Source organism: Muscardinus avellanarius (genome assembly GCF_963383645.1).
Source record: "Muscardinus avellanarius genome assembly, chromosome: 14".
Taxonomy (NCBI): domain Eukaryota; kingdom Metazoa; phylum Chordata; class Mammalia; order Rodentia; family Gliridae; genus Muscardinus; species Muscardinus avellanarius.
This window is the reverse complement of record NC_137800.1, coordinates 89,938,580-89,963,664: the sequence shown is the minus strand read 5'-3', so window position 1 is coordinate 89,963,664 and position 25,085 is coordinate 89,938,580. Positions and strand designations below refer to the sequence as shown.

The 25,085-nt window shown below is 59.0% G+C and overlaps 1 protein-coding gene across 1 annotated transcript in view; it reads right to left on the bottom strand.

Annotated features, from left to right (window-relative positions):
- Positions 1-25,085, bottom strand: part of ITPR3 (inositol 1,4,5-trisphosphate receptor type 3) — a gene marked incomplete at both ends in the record, with an annotated part of 55,394 nt that overhangs the window by 15,313 nt on the left and 14,996 nt on the right. The window contains 26 exons of the mRNA XM_080710404.1: positions 717-842; positions 1,245-1,319; positions 1,402-1,566; positions 2,291-2,456; positions 3,861-3,918; positions 4,198-4,327; positions 5,532-5,725; positions 5,831-5,972; positions 6,088-6,232; positions 6,307-6,558; positions 7,269-7,451; positions 7,527-7,646; positions 8,427-8,599; positions 10,264-10,425; positions 11,919-12,060; positions 12,552-12,712; positions 12,781-12,880; positions 13,814-13,956; positions 14,070-14,114; positions 14,497-14,592; positions 14,681-14,827; positions 15,385-15,468; positions 15,654-15,752; positions 15,836-15,994; positions 16,772-16,858; positions 17,182-17,303. Of these exons, the coding sequence (XP_080566530.1) occupies positions 717-842; positions 1,245-1,319; positions 1,402-1,566; positions 2,291-2,456; positions 3,861-3,918; positions 4,198-4,327; positions 5,532-5,725; positions 5,831-5,972; positions 6,088-6,232; positions 6,307-6,558; positions 7,269-7,451; positions 7,527-7,646; positions 8,427-8,599; positions 10,264-10,425; positions 11,919-12,060; positions 12,552-12,712; positions 12,781-12,880; positions 13,814-13,956; positions 14,070-14,114; positions 14,497-14,592; positions 14,681-14,827; positions 15,385-15,468; positions 15,654-15,752; positions 15,836-15,994; positions 16,772-16,858; positions 17,182-17,303 (3,476 nt within the window). The remainder of the gene's footprint in view (positions 1-716; positions 843-1,244; positions 1,320-1,401; positions 1,567-2,290; positions 2,457-3,860; positions 3,919-4,197; positions 4,328-5,531; positions 5,726-5,830; positions 5,973-6,087; positions 6,233-6,306; positions 6,559-7,268; positions 7,452-7,526; positions 7,647-8,426; positions 8,600-10,263; positions 10,426-11,918; positions 12,061-12,551; positions 12,713-12,780; positions 12,881-13,813; positions 13,957-14,069; positions 14,115-14,496; positions 14,593-14,680; positions 14,828-15,384; positions 15,469-15,653; positions 15,753-15,835; positions 15,995-16,771; positions 16,859-17,181; positions 17,304-25,085) is intronic.

The following is a 25,085-nucleotide window of genomic DNA, read 5'->3' as shown; positions in this document are numbered from 1 at the left end:
GGGCAACCTCAGCAGCCTAGCGAAGCCCTGCTTCAAGATAAAAAGGGTCAGCCGGGCGTGGTGGCGCACGCTTGTGGTCCCAGTACTTGGGAGGCTGAGACAGGAGGATCGCAGGTTTGGGGGCAGCCTCAGCTACTTAGTGAGGCCCTGTTTCAAAATAAAAAGTGAAAATTAGGGCAAGGAGTGTAGCTCAGAGGTAGACTGCCCCTGAGTTCCATCCCCAGTACCACAAAAAATAAAATAAAAAATAAAAAGGGTGAGCTAGGCACAGTGGCACACACCTGTGACCCCAGTGTTTTGAGGCTGAGACAGAAGGCTCACAGGTTCAAGGCCAGCCTCAGCAACTCTGAAACCCTCAGCAACTTCGCAACATTCTGTTTCACGTTTTTTAAAAACTAAAAAAGGCTGGAGGTGTATCCTGAACGTAGAAGGCCCGCTAGGTTCAATCCCCCATACCAAAAAAAAAAAAAGGTGGAGGTGGATCTGGATCTGTGGCTATCAGAGGAGGAAGACGTGCTGGGACCAGGGCCGAGGCGCAGGGCGAGGCTGGGTCAAAGGCTGAGATGATTGGGGGGGGGGGGTCGGATTCCTGGTCATGATGAGTCGGGGGTGGGGGACTCGGGGCAGGCTGGGCCGGGGGCTTGGGGACGGCCAGCGCGTGGCTTGGGCTCGCTCTGCGCGGTGCCACGGGGCGGGAGGGCAGAAGCCAGCGTCACCTTGTCGTAGGGGACCTGCAGCAGGTCCAGCATGACCTTGTGAGCATCCATATTTTTGAGGAGTCGCTGCTGCTTCTTCCGCATCTGCTCCCCGACGCCGCACATCTTGTTCAGCCGCTCCAGGATCTGGGTGGAGACGCGAGTGAGCCCGGGCCCCTTCCCTCCAGCCCCGGCTCCCCGGCCCACCACAGCTGCGCCCCAAGCTGCATCTGGGACCGGACGGGGAAGGAGGTCACAGCTGCCGAGTTGGACCATCGCCACGAGCCAGGGAAGCTCCAAAGAGCCCGAGTCCACCCAGAAACACAAGTGGAACAGTATGACCGTGGCATGGATTTCAGTAAATTCCCCGGCTTTAAAATAATTCCATCTGGACCTCAGCAGGATTGTTTTGAACAGGCCAGAAAAGCTGGACGATATCTATCTGCAGGTCCAGGAGGGAGGGGACCAGGCCCAGCCAGCGGAGGCTCCGGGCCAGCGGTCTGCAGAGCCCCGATCCCCCAGGACCCGCAAGGCCCCTCGGCCACTCACGCCCTTGACGAGCTGGTAATTGTCGCTGCTCTTCTCCCCAGGCGGGTGCAGAAAGCCCTCCTCGTCCGTAGGCCGCTGGGGACACAGACGGGACGGTCGGGTTGGCCGGGCGGCTCTGGGGGCAGGCAGCCCTGCCAGGCCCGCACCCTCCTCACACCTCCTTCTTGTCCTTGGCGACGCCGGCCTCGCCCTCCTCGCCCTTGCCGCTGCCCTTCTTGTCTACCCACAGCTCCGACTTCTCCACCATGGTGCGCAGCCGGTCCAGCTCCGACTTGATCACCTTGTAGTTCTCCACATCCTGGGCCGAGATCAGCAGCTGCACCTGCAGGGGGAGTGGACTTGGTGGGGGACGGACACCCCCACGCCACAGGCACTTCGAGGACGCAGTACCTGCCCCAGGCTGGGACGATCCCCAGTGTCGCCCCGCCACACGAGCTCTTCCCCGTCCGGCCAAATCCTACTCCGTGTTCTGCGGCCCGAGCCCCCACCTCCAGGAAGCCGCCCCAGGCCGCGGGTCTCTGCACTCCGCCCTGACCTGTCAGGCCGCGGCCTTCGGTTACTCTCCAACACGTCATGTGGTACCGTGACCCCTCGGTCCCTCGCTCAGTCGGACCCCACACCGGCAGAGCAAAGCCCGTCACCATCACTGGACACTGGCGAGCTCTGAAGACCAGGGCCCGCGTGACCCCCACACACCTCGCTCTGGCCACTGTGAGAATCCCAGGGGAACGCAAGCCCCGTGCTTGGTGCCCGGTGCCCGCTAAGCACTTGTTAAATGCCAGCCCCGCGGCCCAGGTATCTCACGGGGAACTGTCAAGAGGACACAACCTCACAGCCACGGACTCCAGGCCCCTCAGCATGCCAGGCGCCATTCCAAGCACTTAACAGAGACGTGCGTAAAAGTCTGCAAACTGCCAAGCTCCAGCCACAGCGTAAGAAGTAACACGGAGCCAGGCTGGGAGGATCGGTGGCAGAGGCCGGGCCCACGCCTTTCGGAGCTCGGCAGGGCTGCAGAGCCTCCCAGATGTGCGTCCCGAGCCCCTCACCTGCTTGAAGGTGTGCATGGCCTCCTGCCGCTGGCTAAAGTGCTTGAAGAGCAGCTGCAGGGCCCCCGACACCAGCGGCGCGTAGTCGTGCATGGCCAGGTGGATGAGCACGCGCAGGAACGTGCGGCCGCCCTCGTCGTCCACCTCCAGCATGCTGCCGGTCTTCCTGCGGGCGGGCAGGCGGGCGCCTGAGCACGGCACGCCCGCCACCCGCCGGGCAGAGCCGTGCCCCGCACCACAGTGCTTCCAGGATGGACGTTTACCCCCGGTGCAGACAGCGCGTCCTGCCCCCTGGAGGAGCGCTGTGCCCCTGGGATCGGGCGGGGCCGCCCTCGGTTAGGCACCCGACGCAGGGGCCATTCGTATGGGACCCGCGGGCCCAGCACCTCCACCAGGGACGCCCAGACAGAAGCTGGGTCTATGGACGGACATGACAAACGTTCATTTTGAGTTTTTGTCTCATATTTTTCTTTTGGTGTGGTGCTGGAGGTGGAACCCAGGGGAATTCTATCTCTGAGCTACACCCCAGCCCTATTTTTTTTTATGCTTTAATTTTGAAACAGCGTCTCACTGAGTTGCAGAGGCTTAGCCAGGCGTGGTGGCGCACGCTTGTAATCCCAGAATTCGGGAGGCTGAGACAGGAAGATCGCAGTTCATGGACAGCCTTGGCTACTTAGTGAGGCCCTTTGCAACTCAGTGAGACTCTACCTCTGAGCTACACTCTCAGCCCTATTTTATTTTTGTTTTGAAACAGGGTCTTGCTAGGTTAATTAGAGTCTCACTATTGGCTGAGGGTGTCCTCAAACCAGAAATCCTCCCGTCTCATCCTCCCAGGCACTGGGATTACAAGCATGAGCCGCCACGCCCGGCTAACTTTTACCAATCTCTATCCAAATTGCAGCCTTTCCTCTGATGAGAACGTATTAGGCGTACGGTGAGTTTGTCACCAATAAAAATCACAGCTGTTTTCACATCACTTCAGCGTTGTTAACAGAAATTGTGAAATATCGTTTACATTCTCCACTACTCAGAAGTAATGGCGCTAATTACACCCATCGGTGGCACTCGTAATTTAATGTGTTAATAAAGAGGTAGATATATAACTGTCGCTTCTAGTTTGTTTTCTTCAATATTTTGTTCAATATTTATCCACGCCATTGGTGTCCTCGGTAACTCTACACACTCCCTTTTATGAGTGCAGACGCCATTCTGAGACAGGGTCTGCGGGCTGCACCAGACACCAAGCAAGGGTACAGAAGCCAGAGGCAGCTGCGTCCCCTCCGGCTGTCAGTGTGGGGTGGGGCGGGCCGCGAACCTCCCTGCCGTGGCACCGGGCCCCAGCCACCTGGGCCTGGGGGCTCCACAAACCAACACAGCTGCCTTGCACGGAGGCAGGGGGATGACCAGGATGGCCAGGACCAAGAGGCCGGCACGGCTCAGGGAGGTAGAGGGGTCAGAGGGCACCCTGGTGAGGGTCTGCGGGGTAATGAGCGAGGAGGAAGGGGACACCCCCAGGCCGGGGGTGTGGCCATCATCTCCCACCCAGCCCCTGCCTCTGCCCCAGCCTCACCCCACTCCAAACATGGCCTCCGCCTGCTCTCCAATGCGGTCCAGGTTCATGTTGGCAGCTGTGGGGAGAGAGAGGAGGGTGGGACACCGGGCAGGTCCACCGCCAGGGGCCATGGGAGCAGGGACCGGGCCACCACGCGGCTGGCTCGCTGCCCTGGGGGTTAGGAGACCCGGCCCTGGTCTGGCCCAGCCCACTGGCTGTGACCTTGGGCCTCGGTTTCCCCATTTCAGATTGGAGAAAGGATCCCACCCTTGGCACTCAAATGGGGAGAGGGGCTTAGGGACTGGAGGTCCGGGAGAGCGCCGCCCCAGTGTCGGGCCGGGAGCTGGGCACTCACTGGCGGAGTCGAAGGCAGGCGCCGTGCCGTCGGCACCACTGTCCTGCATGGGGAACACCTCCACAAACTCCTTCTTGAAGACGGACAGCAGGTAGGAGATGCGGTAATCCAGGCGCACGTTGAGGATGAACTAGACACAACGGGGCGGGGCGGGGGTCAGGCGGGGGCCCTGCGGCCTCTGGGGGGCCACAGCAAGTCAAGAGCCCTCTCCCCGGGGTCCCGGCACCCTTGCCCCAGTCACACAGACAGCAAAGAGAACCAAGCTCCCAGCTCCACAGGCAACTCCTGTCCTCCCGTCCCGCTCCACCAAACAGACCCTGCGGCTCTCAGGGAGGGGAAACCGAGGCTCGGGACCCAGAGTTTGAAGATACCCGTGACTGGCCTCTATCCTCAAGGGGCACAGAGACTCTGGTCACACCCCGGGAAGCCAGAAGCCGCCTCCTCTGCCTCCCCCATCCCGGCCTGGCCGGGACGGGTCCCCACAGAGGCTGCCCCATGGCCCTACCCAGGGCCACAGCCCCTCCCCCGCGTGTGGCCCGGTCATCTCAAATGAGGCCCAGCACAGGGATGATGGCCTCCACCTCACGGAGACATGGGTGGGTTCTCACATCTTGGCTTGCTGAATCCCCATGACTTTCAAAAAGCCCCCCCCCCTTACTTCCTGCATCTCTAAGATGGGAGGGTTACGCTGGGCTCCGGGGTATACTGGAGTCCCCAAGAGGGCTTGTCACAAGACCACAGCCCACCTCCAGCATGCCTGACTCAGCAGGTCTGGAGTGGGCCTAAGAATGTGCGTGCGTGTGTGTGTGTGTGTGTGTGTGTGTGTGTTACTGGGGATGGAGCCAGGAGCATTCTACCTCCGAGCTACACCCCTAGTCCTAGTTTTTATTCTTTATTTTGAAACAGGGTCTCACGAAGGTGTGGAGGGCCTCACTAAGTAGCTGAGGCTGGCCGCGAACCTGCGATCCTTCGATTTCAGCCTCCCAAGTCCTGGGATTCCAGGCGTGCGCCAACACACCCGGCTGTTTATTTTTATTTTGAAACAGGCTCTCACTATGCTGATGAAGTCTCACTCTTGCTAAGGCTGTGCTCGCACCTGCGATCCTCCTGGGATTCCAGGCGTGGCCACCACGCCCGGCGAGAATGTACACTTCTAATAAGTCTCCCATTGGGCCGGTGCTGCGCCCGAGGACCACACCTCGAGGATCACCGGGCCAGGTGGCAACAGAGTAGGCAGCAGCGCGCTCCAGCGCGAGGCACTGGGACCCGAAGGGCCCCTGCCGGCCCCTGCTCCTGCCCCGCGCATCTCCTCCCGCGGGCCCTGGCCCAGCCACCTGCAGGATTTCCAGAATCTTCAGCTTGGTCTCCATCACCACGATGTCCTCGCTGTTCTCAAACTTGCTTCTGTCCAGCTGCTCGGCGGCGCCCGCAGCCATGCTGGGGCCCCCAAACACGGACTGCTTGCGGCTCAGCACCATGGTGGACATCATGTGCCCCACGCCCTGGATGGAGCGCCGCACGTTCTTGCCTGGGGGTCACAGAGGGCGCACAGCGGCGTCACGGGGGGCGGGCACCGCGGGGCGCGCACTACCCGGCGGCAGGGGAGCCCCGCTCGAGCCGGGCGCCGCCTCACCGCCCGCGTCCTCGTAGGCCTGCAGCAGCACCGGCGGGCCCTGCACGCAGTCGATGATGCCCAGCAGCGTGCGCGTGAGCCGCAGCAGCTCGCTGAAGCTGTAGAAGCCGAAGTAGATGAGGTTGTGCGCCAGGCTGACCACCTGCGGAGGGCGGGGCGGTGATGGCGGCGGCGGGCGGGGCCTCGGGAAGGGCTGGGAGGCGGGGACTGGGGGCCCACAGCCCGCCCTGGGGGCCCGCCCCGGGCGCCCCGCCCACCTCGAAGGTGAGCTTGTTCTTCTCCTCGTTGGCAAAGGGCACGGCCTCGCTGACCACGTTGTTGAGGTAGTCCTCCACGAACTCCATGGTGCTGGCGAACTTGTTCTTTTTGTCGTCCCGCGCGGCGTTGAGGTTGGAGTCGTAGCTGGGTGCGGGGGACCGGGCGTGAGGTCCCCGCGGCCGCCGCCCCGCCGCCGCCCGGCCCGGCCCGCCCCTCACTCTTTGATGGTGATGGCCGTGGGGATCTCCGTCCAGAGGCGGGCGAACTTGACGGGGGTGACCAGCTCCTGGGGGTCGCGGTCCACGTGCACGTGCAGCATGAGGTGGCAGAAGGAGGCGCGCAGGTCAAAGGGCAGCATCTCGTCAGCCATGCACAGGAAGATGAGGTCCACGCCCAGCTGCTGGGAGATCGCGTCGATGGCCAGGTACTGGCGGTCCAGGCACATGCGGGCGAAGAGCTTCAGCTGGTACCTGCGGGGGGGGGGGGGGGAGGCCGCTGCAGAGGGGCGGGCTGAGGACTACAGAGCGGGCCAGGGGCTTAGGCTACGCCACCCCCGCCACAGGCAGAAAGGCCTCGTCCTGCAGGTGGAAGGGGCCCCTCTGTGACCCCAGGGCCTGCAATTCTCCCTCCAGGATAAGGAGGGCAAGTTCCTTTTGGGGGGGTCACTGGGGATGAAACCCAGGGGCTTCTGCCTCCGAGCTACACCCCCAGCCCTATTTTTTATTCTTTACTTTGAAACAGGGTCTCACTGCGTTGCAGAGGGCCTCACTAAGCGGCTGTGGCTGTCTGCGAACCGCGATCCTCCTGTCTCAGCCTCCCGAATGCCGGGATTACCAGCGTGCCCACCACGCCCGGCTTGGGAGGGCACTTTCTAGCCCAGCCGGGCCAGATCCTAACAGGAGGGCGTGGAGATGGGGCAGGGAAGGGCCACCGACTCAGACCGTGGGAAGCTTTGCCGGGCCTGGGCCCGTGGTGATGCCATGCCCGCTGGTGTGAACCGCCTGCCACCGGGGCTGCGTGGCCTCGGGCAGGTTCCCGGGGTCACAGCAGCCAGGGCGAGGGTAGGGCATGCCCCCCAGGGCTGCTCGGGTAAAGGGCTCGGGAGCGTGCCTGGTGCTAGCGGGCGGGACCAGAGCACGGGGCGCCCTGCTTAAAGTGCGTGCGCCCGCGGACAGCGCACCGGTAGTAGCTGAGCACGTTCTCGTCGTGGGCGTTGCCGGCCCGCGCCTCCTGCGCCAGCTGCCGCACGCTCTTCTCGTGGCGCTCGTTGTTGCGGTCCGTCCAGGTGAGCCACACCTCCTCCTCCGAGTACTCGATGCTCAGGTACTCGTGGGACTGGGCCATCTCCTTCACGGGCCGGAGCCTGCAGACCAACGCGGGGCTGAGCGGGCACAGCCCCAGCTCTCCCGGCAGGCCGCTGGGAGCCGCGGCCACTCACTCTGTCTGGATGAGGATGTCGCTGTTCTTGGGGTCCAGAACACACTTGCAGATGAGCTCCTGGGTGACGGGGATGGCGATGCGGTTGGACACGCACAGGTCAGAGAGGTAGTCCAGGAACCTGGGGTGGGAAGCAGGGCCGGGAGGGGCTCGGGAGGAGCCAGCAGCTCCAGGCCCGACAGGGAGGGACGGCCCGCGGGAGGCCAGAGGTCAGGAGAGGCCCCAGCCGGGGAGTTCAAGGTGTTTAGGTTCAGTCCAGCACTGATGAGCATCTGAGAAGCGTTTGGGGCCTCCTGCTGCACCAGAGCCCGCCTGCCGTTGCTACCCTGGGCCACGTAGGGAGGGCAGAGAAGGGCAGGAGGCAGCAGACTACCATCAACACGGGAGGATTGAGGATTGAATGTGCTACTCCTCCAGCCCTTTTCTTTTCTTTTTCCTTTTCTTTTTTTGTTGTTTGTTTGTTTGTTTGTTTTTGCGGTACCAAGGGCATTCTACACCCCCAGCCCTGTTTTTTTATTCTTTATTTTGAAGCAGGGTCTCACTGAGTTGCAGAGGGCCTCACTAGGTATCTGGCTGAGGCTGGCCGCGAACCGCAATCCTCCTGTCTTGGCCTCCCAAATGCTGGGATCATTCGTCACCACACCCAGCTTTTATTTTTATTTATTTATTTATTTATTTGGTGGTACTGGGGGTGGAACCCAGAGGCTTTCTACTTCCGGGCTATATTCCCAGACATATATATATATATATATATTATTTTATTGGAAACTAAGTAGCTGAGGCTGGCTTCGAACCCGTGCGGTCCTCCTGCCTCCGCCTCCCGAGTACTAAGTTCGCAGGCCCGCGCCGCGCCCCCGGCGAGCCCCTCGGCACCCAGCCAGCCGCCCCCGGGCAGCGGCACCTGGGCTCGCGGTTCTTGCGCACGAGGCTGACGAAGGTCTCCACCTCGGTCTTGGTGATGTGCTTCTCCAGCAGCTTGCGGTTGTTGTGCAGCAGGGCGGTGATGGTGTCCTCCGCCAGGATGTCGTAGCCGATCTGCGACTGCATGATCCCAAACTGCTTGGCGATGTGCTCCTGGGGGCAGGCGGCGGGGTGAGGGCGCCGGCAGGAGGGGGCGCCGGCCTGGCCAGTGCCCAGCGGCTGCCTCCTCCAGGGCGGGCCCTGCCCCGCGGCCAGGAGCAGCGACACAGCGTGGGGGGCCCAGTGCAAAGTGAAAGAGTGAAGAAAGCCTTTGCTCAGAGATTAAGGGTTTCTAAAAAAATAATAACCCAGTCAAGAAAGGGGCAGTTGAATTGCAGAAACACTTTACAAAAGTAGAGATACAAATGGCCAATAGATACACGAGAAAATGTTCAACATCGTTAGCCGTCAGGGAGCTGCCAATCAAAGCTACGCTGAGATTCCATCTAACCCCAATCAGAGTGGCCATCTTCAAGAAGTCAAAACAATAAATGAGCCGGGCGTGGTGGCGCGCGCGTGTCATCCCCGCGCTTGGGAGGCGGAGACAGGAGGATCGCACAGGTTCAAAGCCACCCCCGCTGGCTTAAGAGACCCTGTTTCCAAATAAAAAAGTATAAAAATAGGTCTGGGAGTGTAGCCCGGAGGTAGAAGGGCTTCCAGGAACACCAGTACCACCAAAAAAGAGAAAAAAAACAATAAATGCTGGTGAGGATGTGGGAAAATTGGAACTCTTCTACGCTTGGTGGGAGTTCAAACTAGTTCGGCCGCTATGGAGATCAGTGTGGAGATTCCTCAGAAAACTGGGACTGGACCCACCATTCGATCCGGCTCCGCCAGTCCTGGTGTCTTTCCAAAGGGGCCCAAACCAGAGAACTGCAGTGAAACATGCAACCATGTTCAGAGCAGCACAGTTCACAGGCCAAACTGTGGGGCCGGCCCAGGTGTCCATCCACAGGTGGAATGGCTAACAGAATTCTAGAGAACACACAACGGCGTTCTACTCAGCAGTACGGGAGGACAAATTACGTCATTGGCAGGAAAATGGGAAGACCTGGAGAGCATCGTGTTAAGTGAGCCCAGCAGTCACGGAAGTGATTTCACGTGTTTCCTCTAATATTCACGAGCCGGGGAGTCTCAGGGAGACCAGAGGGGCTCCGGATAGAGGAGGAGCCTCGGTGGAGCCCGGGAGGAAGCGGAGGGGAGGGACTGGGGCGTGTTCATGGGAATGCCATCGAGGTGCGCACGCGTGTGCACATCCCAGCCTCAGTGCCGGAGCTCCGGACCGGGGGCCGCCAAGCGCTGTGTGCGCTGTGTCTACAAATCACTATCACGTGACACAACAACACACCAATAAACGCACATATACATATATATGTACTGGGGTGGAACCCGGGGGCCTTCCACCTCCGGGCTATACTCCCAGACCTATTTTATATTTTATTTGGAAACAGTCTCACTAAGTTGCTGAAAGCCTCACTAAGTAGCTGAGGCTGGCTTCGAACCTGTGCGATCCTCCTGTCCCAGCCTCCCAAGTGCGGGGATGACAAGCGTGCACCACCACGCCCAGCCAATAAAAGCATACTTTAAACAGCAGGGCTTGGAGGCCCAGGGGAGGCCCTTGTGATCACTGCCAGGTCGCACGCCCAGGAAGCCAGTCTGGCGCCCTACTGTACCCGGTGCTGAAGCTTGCCTGCACACGGTTCGTGCCCCTGGGAAAGGCCCGCTGAGGGTGAGCGCAGGAGAGCGGCGGGCGCCGGGCCGGGGCGGGGCGGGCGCACCTGGTTCTTGCGGTAGTCCTCCTGGGAGTGGCGCAGCACGCGGTAGCAGAGGCGGAACATGTGCTGGTAGGGGGCGTTCTTCTGGTCCGACAGCTCCTCCAGCCGCACCAGGGGGCCCTCGCCCCCCTTGTCCCGGAAAGGGGCCTTTAGGATGCCAAATATCTGGGGAGGCAGAGGGCGAGGGGTTCTCCCATGCCTGACTGCTCCCTGCTCACCCCAGGAACCCGGAGACCAACAGACCCGCCCAAAGCTACTAACCAAGTGACTCCCATGCCGCCCCCACGACCCCCCCCCCCGAGCTCTCCCGACACCAGCCTCAGCCTGCCCCTCCTTGCCAAAAAGAAAATTAACGCAAGTACGTGTGTGTGTGTGTGTGTGTGTGTGTGTGTGTGTGTGTGTGTGTGTACTTCTGGGGCTAGAACCCAAGGCCTTGCTAAATAGCAGAGGCTGGCCTTGAACCTGCAACCCTCCTGACTCAGCCTCCCAAGTACTGTCATCACAGGCATGTGCCGCCACGCCCAGGTTGCAAGTACACACGTTTTAAACATCAGGGCCTACTGGGCGTGGTGGCGCATGCTTGTAATCCCCGCACTTGGGAGGCTGGGACAAGAGGATCACAGAGGTTCGAAGCCAGCCTCAGCTACTTAGTGAGGCTCTCAGCAACTTAGTGAGACCCTGTTTCCAATTAAAGTATAAAATAGGGCTGGAATCCCAGTACTTGGGAGGCTGAGACAGGAGGATCGCAGGTTCATTCACAGCCAGCCTCAGCTACTTAATAAGGCCATCCACAACTTAGTGAGACCTTGCTTCAAAGTTAAAAATAAAATAGGGCCGTGGTTGTAGTTCAGAGATAGAATGCCCCTTATGTTCCATCCCTGACTCCAAAAAATAAGTAGATTCTCATAAAAGTTTAGAGAGGTTTATTTGTTTTTATTTTGGTGCTTGGGATTGAACTTGGGTATTCTACCTCTGAGCTACACCCCCCGGCCTTTTTTTTTTTTTTAAATTTTGAAACAGGGTCTCACTAGGTTGATGAGTCTCACTACTTGCTGAAGCTGTCCTTGAACCTGCGATCCTCCTGTCTCAGTCTCCCAAGTACAGGGCTTACAAGCCTGCACCACCACGCTCAACTAGAAAAAAAAATTTTTTTCTTTAAAGCCTGAGCTCTGGATCCAACATCGTGAGTTCAAATCCCAGCCCTGCTGCTTCCCAGCTGAGTGCTTGGGGCCAAGTTACTCCAGCCTGTGAGCTTCCGTCTCCTCTTCAAAAAAGGGGTTCATAGTAAAGTGCTGAGGCTGGCCTCAAACCTTCCAACCTCTTATCTCGGCCTCTTCAGGTACTAGAATTACAAGCGCGCACCACCATACCCAGCAGGATAAGAATAGTAACAATACTCTTCCGGGGAAGAGGAGGACCAGATGGGTCCACGCAGGGGGCACCTGGTGAAGCACGCGGCACACACTCAGGTCTCAGATCCTGTTCCTTCTCCCCGCCACCCAAGCCCCAGGCTAGGTAAGAGCTCTACCTGGGCTGGGCAACACCCTGCCCGATACTGTTTGCAGAGGGAGGCGGTGAAGCCTCAGCAGGGACAGGAAGACACACACACACACACACACACACACACACACACACACGCCACACCCATGCACACAGACCTGCTTGAGAATATTCTGTTCCCTCATGAGCTTCTGCCGCTCCCGGTTGGGCTTGGTGACCATGATGTCCAGGACGTTCTGCCCGTTGTTGGGGACGTCGCTGACGAAAAACACCAGGTCCTCCAGGAGCTGGATGACGAACCTGGAGGGGTGACAGGCGTGCGGAGCTGAGCCTCGGCAGTCACCCGAGCCCACCTGCGGCCAGCCACCGTCCCAGAGCACAAACCCATCGCCTCTCTCCAGCGCTACCTGGAACCGCTCTCAAAGTGTACCCCACAGCCACCCCACCACCCAGACTCCAAGACGCCCCAAGACAACGAGCCTCAGAACCTCCGAGTTGGAAAAGAGCGGCCGCACGGGCAGCACTTGGTGTGCCGTCCGCGTTTGCATCCTGACCGTCACCTGCCAGCTGTGTGGCTCTGGGCGAGTCTCTTAACCCCTCTGAGCCTCAGTCGGTCACACAGGGGTAGCGATGGCCCCATCACAGGGTTGGCGCTGGGGGTGTGGTCAGCCAGGGCTCCCCAGGGACCAAGCCCCATCTCCCCGGCCCCGGCCGCCTGGCTCCCGATTTGTGAGTCCTTTGTCTGTGCTCCCGGGAGGACCGGAGCCCCTCGGCACGCGCCCGGGACCCACCTGCGGTCATTCTGGCTGATGAAGCCCTCGTTGAGCTTCCCCACGGCGCTGGCCAGCATGGAGCTGGCGTCGTTGGCAAAGTCCAGGTCTCGGATCTCAGACACGGGCACCGACACGATGGCGAAGGCCTCCTTGTCCTCCTTGGTGGGGCAGGTGCCCAGCTGCAAGGACAAGGCTCAGCGGGCCGCTGGGGACCACTCGGCCCCGCCCGGCCGCCCGCGCTGCACACCATGAGCCGGATGGGCCGCTCCTCCTCCACGTCGATGGGCACGTTGGAGCTCTGGATCCACGTGTTGGTGCAGAGGTGCCGCAGCCGGACGTACGAGTTCCTGCGGGCAGCGCGGAGGACGGGTGGCGGTGAGCGGTCCGCTCACGTCCCCTCCAGCCGGGCCACCGGTCCTCACACCACACCGACAGCAGCGCGGCAGGGATGCCGGCGCCCCCGGGGCGGCCCTGTCGCCATCGAGGAAGAGAGGGGCCCACTGAGGGCCCCACGCCGGCCACGGCCTCCCGCCCTCCCGGAGCAAAGCCTACGGTAAGCGGGGACCAGAACTCATTTGGACAAGGAGACTGTTGGGACGGTTTGTCCCAGTTAATGTCAAGACGCCTTGGATTCACAGAGCTACTGAAGTCGCTCTGGTTTTGAAATACAAGTCCATCATCCTTCTGAAAAGAAAAACGAGTCTCAGAATGCGCCGGCCCCAAGCATTGGCCCACACAGCCGCTCGGCTGACTCTGCCAGCAGCTGTGTGGACAGACAGACTTGATACTCCCACGTTACAGACGAGGAGACGAGGCCACACGGCCAGAAAGCTAAGGCCTGGCCCCAGATCTGGGAGGCCCCTCGATGTCACGTCCTGTCATCTCAGAGTTGACAGGACCCCGGAGGCTGGAGCCCGGCCTCCCAGCCGCGCTGCCGGGCCCTGGACAGATCCTGCAGCGGGGCTGATCACCCAGCCGGGCAGGACACTGGAGAGACGCAGTTTTTCTTTTTTTTTCTCTCTTTTTTTTTTTGCAGTACGGTGGATGGAACCCAGGGACATTCTACCTCTATACCTCCGAGCTACACCCCCAGCCCTATTTTTATTCTTTATTTTGAAACAGGGTCTCACTGAGTTACAAAGGGCCTCACTAAGTAGCAGAGGCCGTCCGTGAACCACGGCGAGCAATGGCGGCCAGATCTCAGAGCTGCGTCCTGGCAGAGGGGGCCGGAGGGCCTCGGAGTCGGGAAGGCCGGGCCTCCCGCGCATGCGCACACCTACCGGGGCACAAAGGAGTCGGTCTTCTGCAGCGTGGTGGGGTCCAGCTCGAACAGGGAGGCGATGTCGTTGCCGTGGGGCACGGCCACCAGGCGGTACTTGATCTTCTCCCCGGCGTTCCTGCGGCCAGGCCGGCCCTGGGCCCCCTGGGGTGAGGACTCCAAGTCACCTGAGAGGCCGCCCTTCTGCCTCTGCGCCATCAGCCCCAGGGCGACCAGAGCCCCGCTCCCCCGGCCCGCAGCCCTGGTCTGGTCCTTACCGCTGCCTTGGGATCCGCGACGTCCCCTTTGTAGCTGGGGTTCTCCTGGACACAGATGGGGAGAGCTGCTGGGCGCCGATCTACACCCACCAGCTCCACCCCAAAACAGGACGGCCCCCAGAGGGACCTGGGTCTGCGCCCGCAGCCCCACCCTCCCACGGGCGTCCAGCCCCAAAGCCCAGGACACTCCCACCTGGAGCTCTCCACCGGCCCTCCCCACAGAGCCGTGCATGAGCACACGCACACACACGCCAACATGCACCAGGGCCCCGCGGCGGACAGCCTGGAACATCTCCCCGCCTCGTCCCCAGAGCCTGACTGGAGGCCACGCCTTTGTGCAGGACACTTGATAGACAAGTTCCGGGGGTCTGCATGCGGACGGTGCAACCCACCCCCACTTCCCGGGACGCACACCCCGCCAGCTCACCTCAGCAGCCAGGTAATTGCCGGTGGCCAGGTGCTTGAAGCGATACAGGCCGTTCCAGTGGCCGGCTCCTCCTCGGCAGGGGTCATGGTGGACCACCTGGGGGTGCAGGGGAGGCAGAGAGGAGGCCTCGGGTTCTGGGCTCAGGGGACGGGGCTGGGCAGGGGCCCGCCCCGGGCAGACTCACCTCCACCTCCCAGAGGGCATTGGAGCTGGTGGCCGAGGTGGCCGACTGGCGCAGCGTGGTGCGCAGGAACACCTGCAGCTTGCCCTTGTACTCGTCACAGGTCAGGAACTTCTCCTGCTCGGCGTGGAACAGCCGGACCACGTCTCCCTGCAGGAGCAGGGCCCCGGCTCAGGGTGGATGCGGTGCCCCCCCCCTCAGGGGCCCAGAGCCCAGCCCCACGCACCCCTCCCTCCCTCCAGGCCCCACAGCGGAGAGGGAGATGTGAGCAGAGCAGACAGGGGCAGCCCTCCTCCTTGAAGAGGAGCACTTAGGGGCTGGCCTGTGTGTATGCAGGAGCAGGGAGGAGACAGTGCCCAAGGATACAGGCCCCTTCCCTTCACAAGGGACAGAGAAGGCAAAGGCCTGCCGGGAAAGAGGACGGGCAGCCGGGCGTGGTGGCGAACGCTTGTAATCCCAGCATTCGGGAGGCTGAGACCGGAGGATCACGGTTCGAGGACAGCCTCGACTACTTAGTCAGGCCCTTTGCAACTCAGTGAGACACTTTCAAAATAAAAAATAGGGCTGGGGGTGCAGAAAGCCCCTGGGTTCCATCCCAGTACCACAAAAATAAAAAAAAGAGGATTGAGAGGGGCTTGTGGCCAGAGGCCAGGGAAGGGCCACGGGGGCATGCACAGCCGGGCCGGGCTGGGGAGGCGGGTCCTTACCCCCTTCAACACCTCCTCCAGGTGGTCCCGGAACTGCATGAACAGGTTGATTTTCCAGCTGGTGTTGCAATTCACTGAGTTGACCTGGGGAGGCGGAGATGCTGGGAAGGCAGGCACACCCCCCAGCGGGCAGGGCTGGCCAGGACCCGGCCCCAGGAGGGCTGGGAGGAGCCGGCGCGGCCCCAGGCCAGGGTCCCCAGGCCCCACCCCAAGAGACTCGCGCCCTGGTGCCGCGTCCCAGGCTGGAGCAGAGCGGGGTCCGGCCTCACCTCCTTACAGCCCGCGTTGTCGTTGAGCTCGTAGTTGCTGGCGTGCAGGGGCTGGCCCGCGTTGACGGGGTTCAGGATCACCTTGTCCCCCACGACCACCTTGGGGGCGGAGAGCCGGTGAGGGTGGGGAGGGCGGCACCTCCTCCTGCCCGCCTCAGTCCCCCCAGGAAGGCCGCGCTCACGTTGTCCCCGTTGCTCCGCAGCTTCCAGAAGGGCTGGATGAAGAGCCAAGAGCCCTCGTTGCCCGTGGCGTCCAGGGTCACCCGCATGGCGTTCTTCTCCAGCAGGGCCGGCAGCCGCTTGTTGACCGTCAGGTACTTGTTACTTTTCATGTGCAGAAGCTGGGCCGGGAGAGGCGGCGGCACGGCGTGAGGGCGCCGGCCGGACTCCAGCCCCGGGGGAGGGGGCGCCGGGGGCCACGGACACCACCCCGACGTGCGGCCACACACGCCACCACGACACGGACGCCGCGCGCCTCCCTGGCAGCCGGGGACCCCAGGAGAGCGGCCATTCTAGAAACCTCACAGGCTCACAGCAGCCCCCGGAGCCCGCTTTTACAGAGGGGGAAGCCGAGCACCGGGGGAGAAGTAACTGCCCAACCTCATGCTTTTTTTTAAGTACTAGGAATTGAACCCAGGGGTGCTCTGCCTCCCAGCTACGCCCCAGCCGAGCCTTCATGTTGTTTGATTTTGGGTTTTTTTTGTTTTTTGTTTTGCAGTACCAGCGATGGAACCCAGGGGCATTCTACCTCCGAGCTACACCCTCTGCCCTATTTTTTTATTCTTTATTTTGAAACATGGTTTCACTGAGTTGCAGAGTCCTCACTAAGTAGCTGAGGCTGGCCGCGAACTCCGATCCTCCTGTCTCGGCCTCCCAAGCACGGGGATTACAAGCGTGCGCCGCCACGCCCGGCTAAGGTCACACTTTTAAAGAGTGGAGAGCCAAGATTTGAAGATGGCTCCAGACGTGCGCATGAGCACCGTGCTCAGACACGCGGTCATATCTGCCCAGCTACACACAGCACCAGACAGGCACCGAGGCTCCCAGAGGCCAGCGCCTCAGCACACTCGCTGCCGGCCGCCCGCCCTCCGGCTGGGTGGGGTGCGGGCAGCTCGCACCTGGATCACGCTGCCGTACTTGACGACGTCCCCATGCACCTTCTTGTTCTCGGTGTCATTCTGCTTCTGTTCCATCTGGGCCGCATGCTGGACACAGGGGGAGGTGGGGGCTCAGAAGCCGCTCCCCCCAACACTCACCGGGGACCCCAGGACTCCTGGCCTGCAGAGGGGCTACCGGGAACGCAGCACATGCAGCCCACACAGGAGGAGTGTGGAGGAGCCGCGCACAGGTGCTTGGGCCTGACCCCGGCCTGCCTCCACCTCCCCTCGCTCACTGCAGTTCACACCCGGCTCTTCCATGGGGTCTTAGAAAGCAGTCAGCTTGGCCACTGGGCTCCGGCTCTGGTGAGCGAGGCCCTCAAGCCTGGGCGCACACGGAAGCGCGCACACGCGCGTGCACACACACGCACCTGCAGCTTCTGCAGCAGCACCACGTCGGCGATCTTCTCCTTGTCCGGCTTGGTCTGCTTGGCCTTCCAGTACTGCTTCTGGGCCGAGTAGCGGTTCATGGGGCACACTCTGAAGAGGCAGTCTGTGGCGGGCAGGCGGGGGGTGGCTTGTCCGGGCTCAGGGCCTCCCTGGAGCCCCCAGCCTGCAGCCCTGCCCCCGCCCTTCCTGCACCCCGGGGCTGGGAGAACCCCGCAGCAATGAGAGCACCCTCGCCGGGCGAGGTGGCGCACGCCTGTAATCCCAGTACCTGGGAGGCTGAGACAGGAGGGCCGTGAGGCTTGAAGCCAGCCTCAGCTACTCAGCGAGGCCCCGCTTTGAAATAAAGAATGAAACAGGACTGGGGGTGTAGCTCCAGGGTAGAATGCCCCTGGGCTCCATCCCAGCACCAAAAATTCAAAAATCGTAGCATCCTGGACTAAGCTCAGTAGAACAAGGAGCCCCAGGAGCAGGCGGGTCTCCCTGCGAGGTGGGCAGGTGACCACGACAGGGGGTGACCCGAGGCTCTTGGGCTTGACCCACGCCCTGAGCCCAGCTTTTGTGAGTACTGGTGGCTAACAGTCCACACCTGCATCCTCCTTCGGCCAACTGGCCAAGCGAGGGCCCCTCCTCCTGAGGGGCCTTCTTCCTCCAATGGCCAGGGCAGGACCCAACAACCCAGTCCCTGGAGGGGACTGCCCCCGGGACCGCCACACCCCGCACTCCCCGGGGCCAGGCTGGGCGCGTCCTCCCCTGAAACCACATCCTGGCAGGTTTCTTCCCCTCCCTACAGGAGAGGAGTGCAACCTTCACACATCTAGGCTCTGACCTAAGACAAGGCAAAGCGAATTCTAGAATCGCTTTCACTATTACAAGCTTTTTAAATGTGTACATAAAAATAAACTTGTTTTTTTTACTTTGTTTACATTTGGTACTGGAGACTGAACCCAGGGGCCTTCTTCTACCTCAGAGCTACACACCTGCAGCCCCCACCCACCTTTTTTACTTCTTTTCTTTTTTAATACTCGAGATTGAGCTCAGGGGCATTCTACCTCAACCTACCCCAGCCCAGTTATTTATATATTTATTTGTTTGTTTGTTCATTTATTTGTTTATTTTGCAGTATTGGGGATGGAACCCAGGGCATTCTACCTCTGAGCTACACCTCCAGCCCTATTTTTATTCTTTATTTAGAAATAGGGTCTCACTGAGTTGCAAAGGGCCTCACTAAGTAGCTGAGGCTGTCCATGAACCACGATCCTCCTGTCTCAGCCTCCCGAATGCTAGGATTACAAGCGTGCGCCACCACGCCCAGTTATTTTTTCTTTTTTTCTTTTTTCTTTTTTTTTTTTTTTTTTTTGGTGATACTGGAGGTGGAACACAGAGGCTTTCTACCTCCAGGCTACACTCCCAGACCTATTTTATATTTTATTTGGAAACAGGGTCTCACTAGGTTGCCGAGAGCCTCACTAAGTAGCCGAGGCTGGCTTTGAACCTGCGCCATCCTCCTGTCTCAGCCTCCCAAGCGTGGGGATTACAAGCGTGCGCCACCACGCCCGGCTTATTTTTATTTTGAAACAGGTTCTCAATAGGTTGCTGTCTCGCTAGGCTAGCTGAGGCTGGCCTTGAACCTGCAACCCTCTGGTCTTAGCCTCCCAAGGACTGGGATTACAAGCATCAGCCACCATGCCCCACTTTTTATTTTGGCCAGAAGACCAACCACCTATCATTTTTCATAATCCAAAACTCAAAGAGGGTATGTGACTTGTGTGGGGGGGCAGTGTTGGAGATTGAATCCAGGGACATTCAACCTCTGAACTATACCCCCACCAGCTCTGTTTATTTTATTTTATATTTGTTTGTTTAGGTATTAGAGACTGAACCCAGGGCATTCTACCTCTGAGGTACACCCCAGCCCTATTTTATTTTCTTATGTTGACACAGGATCTTGCTAGGTTGCTGAAAGTCTCATTAAGTTGCAGAGGCTAGCCTCAACCTGAGATCCTCCTGTCTCAGCCTCCCAAGCACTAGAATTATAAGCATGTGCCACCCACCAGGCCCAGCTTTGATTTCTCTACTCGCTCATCAAAAGAAGGCACCGGATGGAAAACCCTATTCTAATGTGTGGCGGAAAAGGAGAGGACTGGGTACCGGTACGCGCTGGTGCGGGCAGGGCCACCTGACGCGGCCTGGCTGGGCTGTGAGTGGTGAGATCCCCGTCAGGAGCTCATCTGAGAATGGGTCAGGAGAGGTGGCGGGGACGTGAACCCCCACCGGTCAGCCAGCACGACTGCTGAGCTGACCGAGGAGGCAGGAGAGGTCCAGGCCCCACCTGGCTGGGCCTGCAGCAGGAGAGGCCTGCCGTCGACCATCAGCTGCAGGATTGCCACAAAAACCACCCTAATCCAGAGAGGAGAGAGCGTGCGGAGACAGGCACTGCCCAGGCTGCTCCCGGGCAGGGGTCTCAAGCCTTTGACCCAGCCCACCCAGGAAACGCGCTTTCAATCACCACGGTATGAAATGCCCAGCTCCCGGCCCCCAGCATGGCGGCTCAGGGAGCTGACGGGACTGAGGACCCGGGCCAGCCTCTGTTCCAGACTGACCCAGCCAGACAACTAAAGCAACTCCATTTTTAAAATGTATGTTATTTTAAGGCCTTTGTGTCCATGTGTGTGCGTGGTAATGGGGACACAACCCAAGGGCATTCCACTCCGAGCTACACCCCAGCCCTTTCTATGTTTCCTTTTGTATGCTGAGGCTGTCCTCCAACCTGTGACGCTCTCTGATCCTCCCGTCTCAACCCCCAAGTACCGGGATTACAGGCGTGCGCCCCCACGCCTGGCTTAAGGCTTCTTAAAGAACTGACAAGTCAGTGAAGGAGAATTATCCAGCCGGAAGCCGAGATCAAAAGGGAAGGAGGCAGAGAAACACCCCGGCTTCCTTCCACCTGCGGTACTTGACGCTTGTAGGAAGCATGCTTTCATTTTTTCTTTTCCTTTCTTTTTTGTTTTGTTTTTGTACTGGAGCTCAAACCCAGGGGCATTCTACCTGTGTGCCACACCCCCACCATACTATTTTTTTTTTTTTTTTTTTTGCGCTATTGGGGATTGAAGCCAGGGGCATTCCACCTCCAAGCTACACCCCCAGCCCCTTTTTTTTTTTTTTTTTTGAAACAGGGTCTCACTGAGTTGCTAAGGGGCTCACTACCATGAACCACAATCCTCCTGTCTCAGCCTCCCGAATGCTGGGATTACAAGTGTGCGCCACCGTGCCGGCTGAGGGGAGTCCTTTTACCCTGGCTCATAACCATCCATGACAGACTTCAAATACAATAAGCGGCCTGCGGTCAAAGACAACCGGAGCCCTTAGAAGCAGCCACCATCAGGGAGAACAGCTGCAGAACGGCCGCAGAAACAGAGCCGGGACTTCAGACACAGACGTCCCATCGAGAGACAGGCCTTCTCCCTTCCCACCGGTGAAAAAGGAGCCGGAGGCGCCCTGCTGGGGCAGGGAGCTATAAAAAGGGCAGTCGCGGCCTGAAAGAGAACTAAGTGGAATTTCTAGAAGCTGCAACCACCGAAATTGACAAGTCACTGGGTGTATTTAAGGAGATAGCGCGGCGGAGTTAAGAATCAAGGCAGCAGGTTTGCATATTCAAATTGGATCGTCCGCGCTTGTTTGAAGGCTGTGGAGCCGCAGAGGGGCTTTACCGGCTACAGATGGGCCGAAGCTTGCCTTCGCCTGGGCCACCGGCTTGCCCAGCGCAGCCTCAAGCCAGAGGCGGCCTCCCTGGCCCTGCCCTCCTCCTCCTTCCAGGGAGCTGCTAAGGGAACCTGTCGGGCCAGCTCGGCCCCGCCCACACCCGCTCGGCCCCGCCCACACCCGCTCGGCCCCGCCCACGCCCCCCACACTCGGAACCTGTCCGGAGAGGCCAATGGAATAAACAAACACAAGGTCGCACACGCCCCTCTAACTGAGCCGGGTGCCCTGCCCAGGGCAGCCCTGCCAGGACCCCGAAGGGGCCCAGAACTTTCCTTCCCACTAAACTGCAGCGGTGAAAGGGCTGAGAGCAGCCGGGAAGGGAAGCCAGGAGCCTGGGCCTGGGAAGAAGATGCCTGACAGGCCAAGACGGGCTGAGCCCCGGTTTCCACCGCAGAGTCATCCCGGGGCGGGGGAGGGAGGGAGAGACAGGGTGTGTGTGTATTGTGCCAGGATCAAACCTAGGGCCTCGAGCAGAGCAGACAAGTGCTCTGCCCTGACTGACACGCCCCCCTTGGAACACGCCTTCTTTCTTTCTTTCTTTCTTTCTTTCTTTCTTTCTTTCTGTACTGGGGATAGAACCCAGGGGCATTCTACCTCCAAGCTACACTCTCAGCCCTATTTTATAATTCTTTATTTTGAAACCAAGTCTTACTAAGTTGCAAAGGGCCTCACTAAGTAGCTGAGGCTGTCCGAAAACCATGATCCTCCAGTCTCGGCCTCCCAAAAGCTGGGGTTACAAACGTGCACCCCCCACACACACACACCCTGGCTAGGAGCAGGTATTTCTAAAGGGCATTCAGTTCACAAAAGTAGCAACAGAGCGTCTACAGGGACCAGATGCTGTTTGGAGGATACCGATGGAGGAGTGGGCTGAACAGATTAAATTCTCATCTACTTTAGGACACAGAGGAACCCGGGCCCAGTCTGTAACCCCAGGACTTGGGGGGCTGAGACAGGGGGATTCCAGACTCAAAGCCAGCCTCAGCAAGTTAGCAAGACCCTGTTTCCAAATAAAAAATAAAATGGGGCTGGGGTTGTAGCTCAGAGGTAGAATGCTCCTGGGTTCCATCCCCAGTACCATAAAATCGACCTACCCTCAGCCCCTTTTATTCCTGTTTTGAAACAGGGTCTCACTAAGTAGCTGAGGGCCTCACTAAGTAGCTGAGGGTGTCCTTGAACCTGCGATCCTCCACGCCCACTAGGAGCAAAATTTTAAGCACCCAATACACACATGAGAAGACGCCGAGTCTCACTAAGGGCCCCAGAATGCAAATTGAAACCACAGGAAGAATTGTGTTGGCAGCTGCTCTGCCCCAGCGCCCACGGCCACTCCCAGAGGCCAGCTCGCCTCCAGCGCCCCAGGCTCCACCTAAGAAGGGGTTGGGGAAAGAGGTCTCTATAAGGAGCTGGCAGAGAGCACACCGCCTGCTAAGGGACCAGCAGGAAAGCATTCAGGACATAACTAGCTGCACAAGCCCCTCGCAGCCGAGCGCTGTGGCGCTCACCTGTCACCCAGCAACTCTGGAGGCCAAGGCAGGGGCATCACAAGTTCAAAGCCAGCCTGGACAGCCTAGCAGACCCAGTCTCAAAAATTTTAAAAAATCTTTAAAAAGCCTGGAATAGCTGGGTGTGGTGGTGTACACCTGGAATCCCGGCACTTGAGAGGCTAAGACAGGAGGATCACAAGTTTGAGGACAGCCTCAGCAACCTAGTGAGACCCTGTAGCTCAGAGGAAGATTGTCCTTAGGTTTAATCCTCGGTACCACAAAAAAAAAAAAAAAAAAAGCTGGAGATGTAGTTCAGAGGTAGACCACTCTTAGATTCAATCCCCAATACCGCCACAAAAGCCAACCAGTCAACCAACCAACCCTCACAAGTGTGCGCCCTCTACCGGAGGGGCAAAGAAACCTCAGGCCTACAGGCCTGACGCTGGGCGGCACTTGGTGTAATAAGACATTTAGCAGAAGACCACAGAACTGATTTCCCAAACTCCCCTTCCAGGGTCTGGTGCAAGAAATTACCCAGGACCTCACAACAGCTCTGTCTCCAGGGAGCGGCTCCTGGTCTGCGCAGGAAGCAACGGGCCATCTGGCTTGTTGGGAGGAGCACTGTGCGTCCTTCAGACCTCTAGCAGTTACACCGAAAATACCCAACTGACGCGCCGGACGGCTGGGACCCTGCTTAAGGAGGCACGGGACGACCGCAGTGGAGCCCAGTGGTAGAGAATTTGTGAGGCCCGGGGCTCCATCATCCCAGCACACATGCGTGTACACACACACACACACACACACACACACACACAGCATTATGATGAGAAATTCATTTTGTGTATGAGGAGATGGGCAATTGAATCCGAGGGCATTCTACCTCCAAGCCACACCTCCAACCCTATTTTATTTTGAAATGAGGTCTCACCAAATTGCTAAGGCTAACTTTGTTTTTCATTTTTATTTTTACTTATTTATTTTGCAGGTCTGGGGATGGAACCCAGGGGCATTCTATCTCTAACCCCCCCTGCCCTATTTTTTATCCTTTATTTTGAAACAGGGTCTCACTGAGCTGCAGAGGGCCTCACTAAGTAGCTGAGGCTGGCTGTGAACCACCATCCTCCCGTCTCGGCCTCCCAAGCGCTGGGATGACAAGCGTGCGGCACCATGCCCGGCTGGTGTGGATTTTTAATATAATATAAATGTGAGGATATAAAGCATTAATGCGCCGGGCGTGGTGGCGCACGCTTGTCATCCCTGCGCTTGGGAGGCTGAGACAGGAGGCTCGCACAGGTTTGAAACCAGCCTCAGCTACCTAGTGAGGCTCTCAGCAACTCAGTGAGACCCTGTTTCCCAATCAAGTATGAAATAGGTCTGGAGTATAGCCCAGAGGTAGAAAGCCCCTGGGTTCCGCCCCCAGCACCACACACACACACACAAAAAAAAAGTATTGATGCAAGCCAAAATGTTTCAATGAACAAGTCTCAGCAGTTCAACTTTATAGCCATTGTAAATGAGCCTGTTAAAAGTTTTCTGCAATGTCAGCATTTTATTTATTTATTTATTTGTTTGTTTATTTATTTATTTATTTTGCAGTACTGGGGAGGGAACCCAGGGGCATTCTACCTCCAAGGTACATCCCCAGCACTATTTTTTATTTTTAAACAGGGTCTCACCAAGTTGCAAAGGGCCTAAGTTGCTGAGGCTGGCTGCAAACTATGATCCTCCTGTCTAAAATTAAACTATTAAACACACACACGCGCGCGCACACACACGTCATTTCACGCCCAGCAGGTTGGAAGAAATGTAATGGGACAAAACCAAGCCTGGCTAGTCTGTGGGCAGAGGGAGGGGCGGCACCCACCGCCCTGCGGTGTGGCCCTGACAGTCCCGCAGGAGGTGAGCCGGTCATTCTCATGAGGTGGAACCCAGCAAGATCCCCCGTGGGAACACACCAGAGTGGACAGAGGAGATGTGTGCGCATGCTCACTGCGGCAACGTGGACCGAGAAGTGTGCGCATGCTCACTGCGGCAACGTGGACCGAGATGTGTGTGCGCATGCTCACTAAACATGGACGAGGGGATGTGTATGCGCATGCTCACTGCAGCAACATGCACAGTCCCCCAAAGCTGGATTGCGCCCTGTCCATCCGCAGGAACGTCCACCCATCCATTCACGGATGCAGTGGATCCGCCCAGTGGGCTGTTACGTGGCAGTTAAACAGATGGACCACTTGGGGGGTAGATAGTGGCGCACGCTTGTAATCCCAGTGCTTGGGACGGCGAGACAGGAGGATTGCAAGTTCGAGGCCAGCCTCAGCAACTTTGTGAGGCTCTCAGCAACTTAGCGAGACCCTGTCTCCAAATTTAAAAAAAAGATCTGGGGGTGTAACCCAGGAAGTAGAAGGCCCCTGGGTTCCATCCGCAATACCAAAGAAAAAACAAAACAGATGGGCCAGAGCCGCAGGCATCAACACAGATCAATCTCAAAAACAGTGCAAGATAAGCCCGGCGCAGAGGTGCAGGCCTGTAACCCCAGTCCTTGGGAGGCTAAGACAGGAGGATCGCAGGTTGGAGGATGGCCTCAGAGCTTAGCAACTTAGAGCTCAGCAACTTAGTGAGCTCCTGTTCCCAAAATC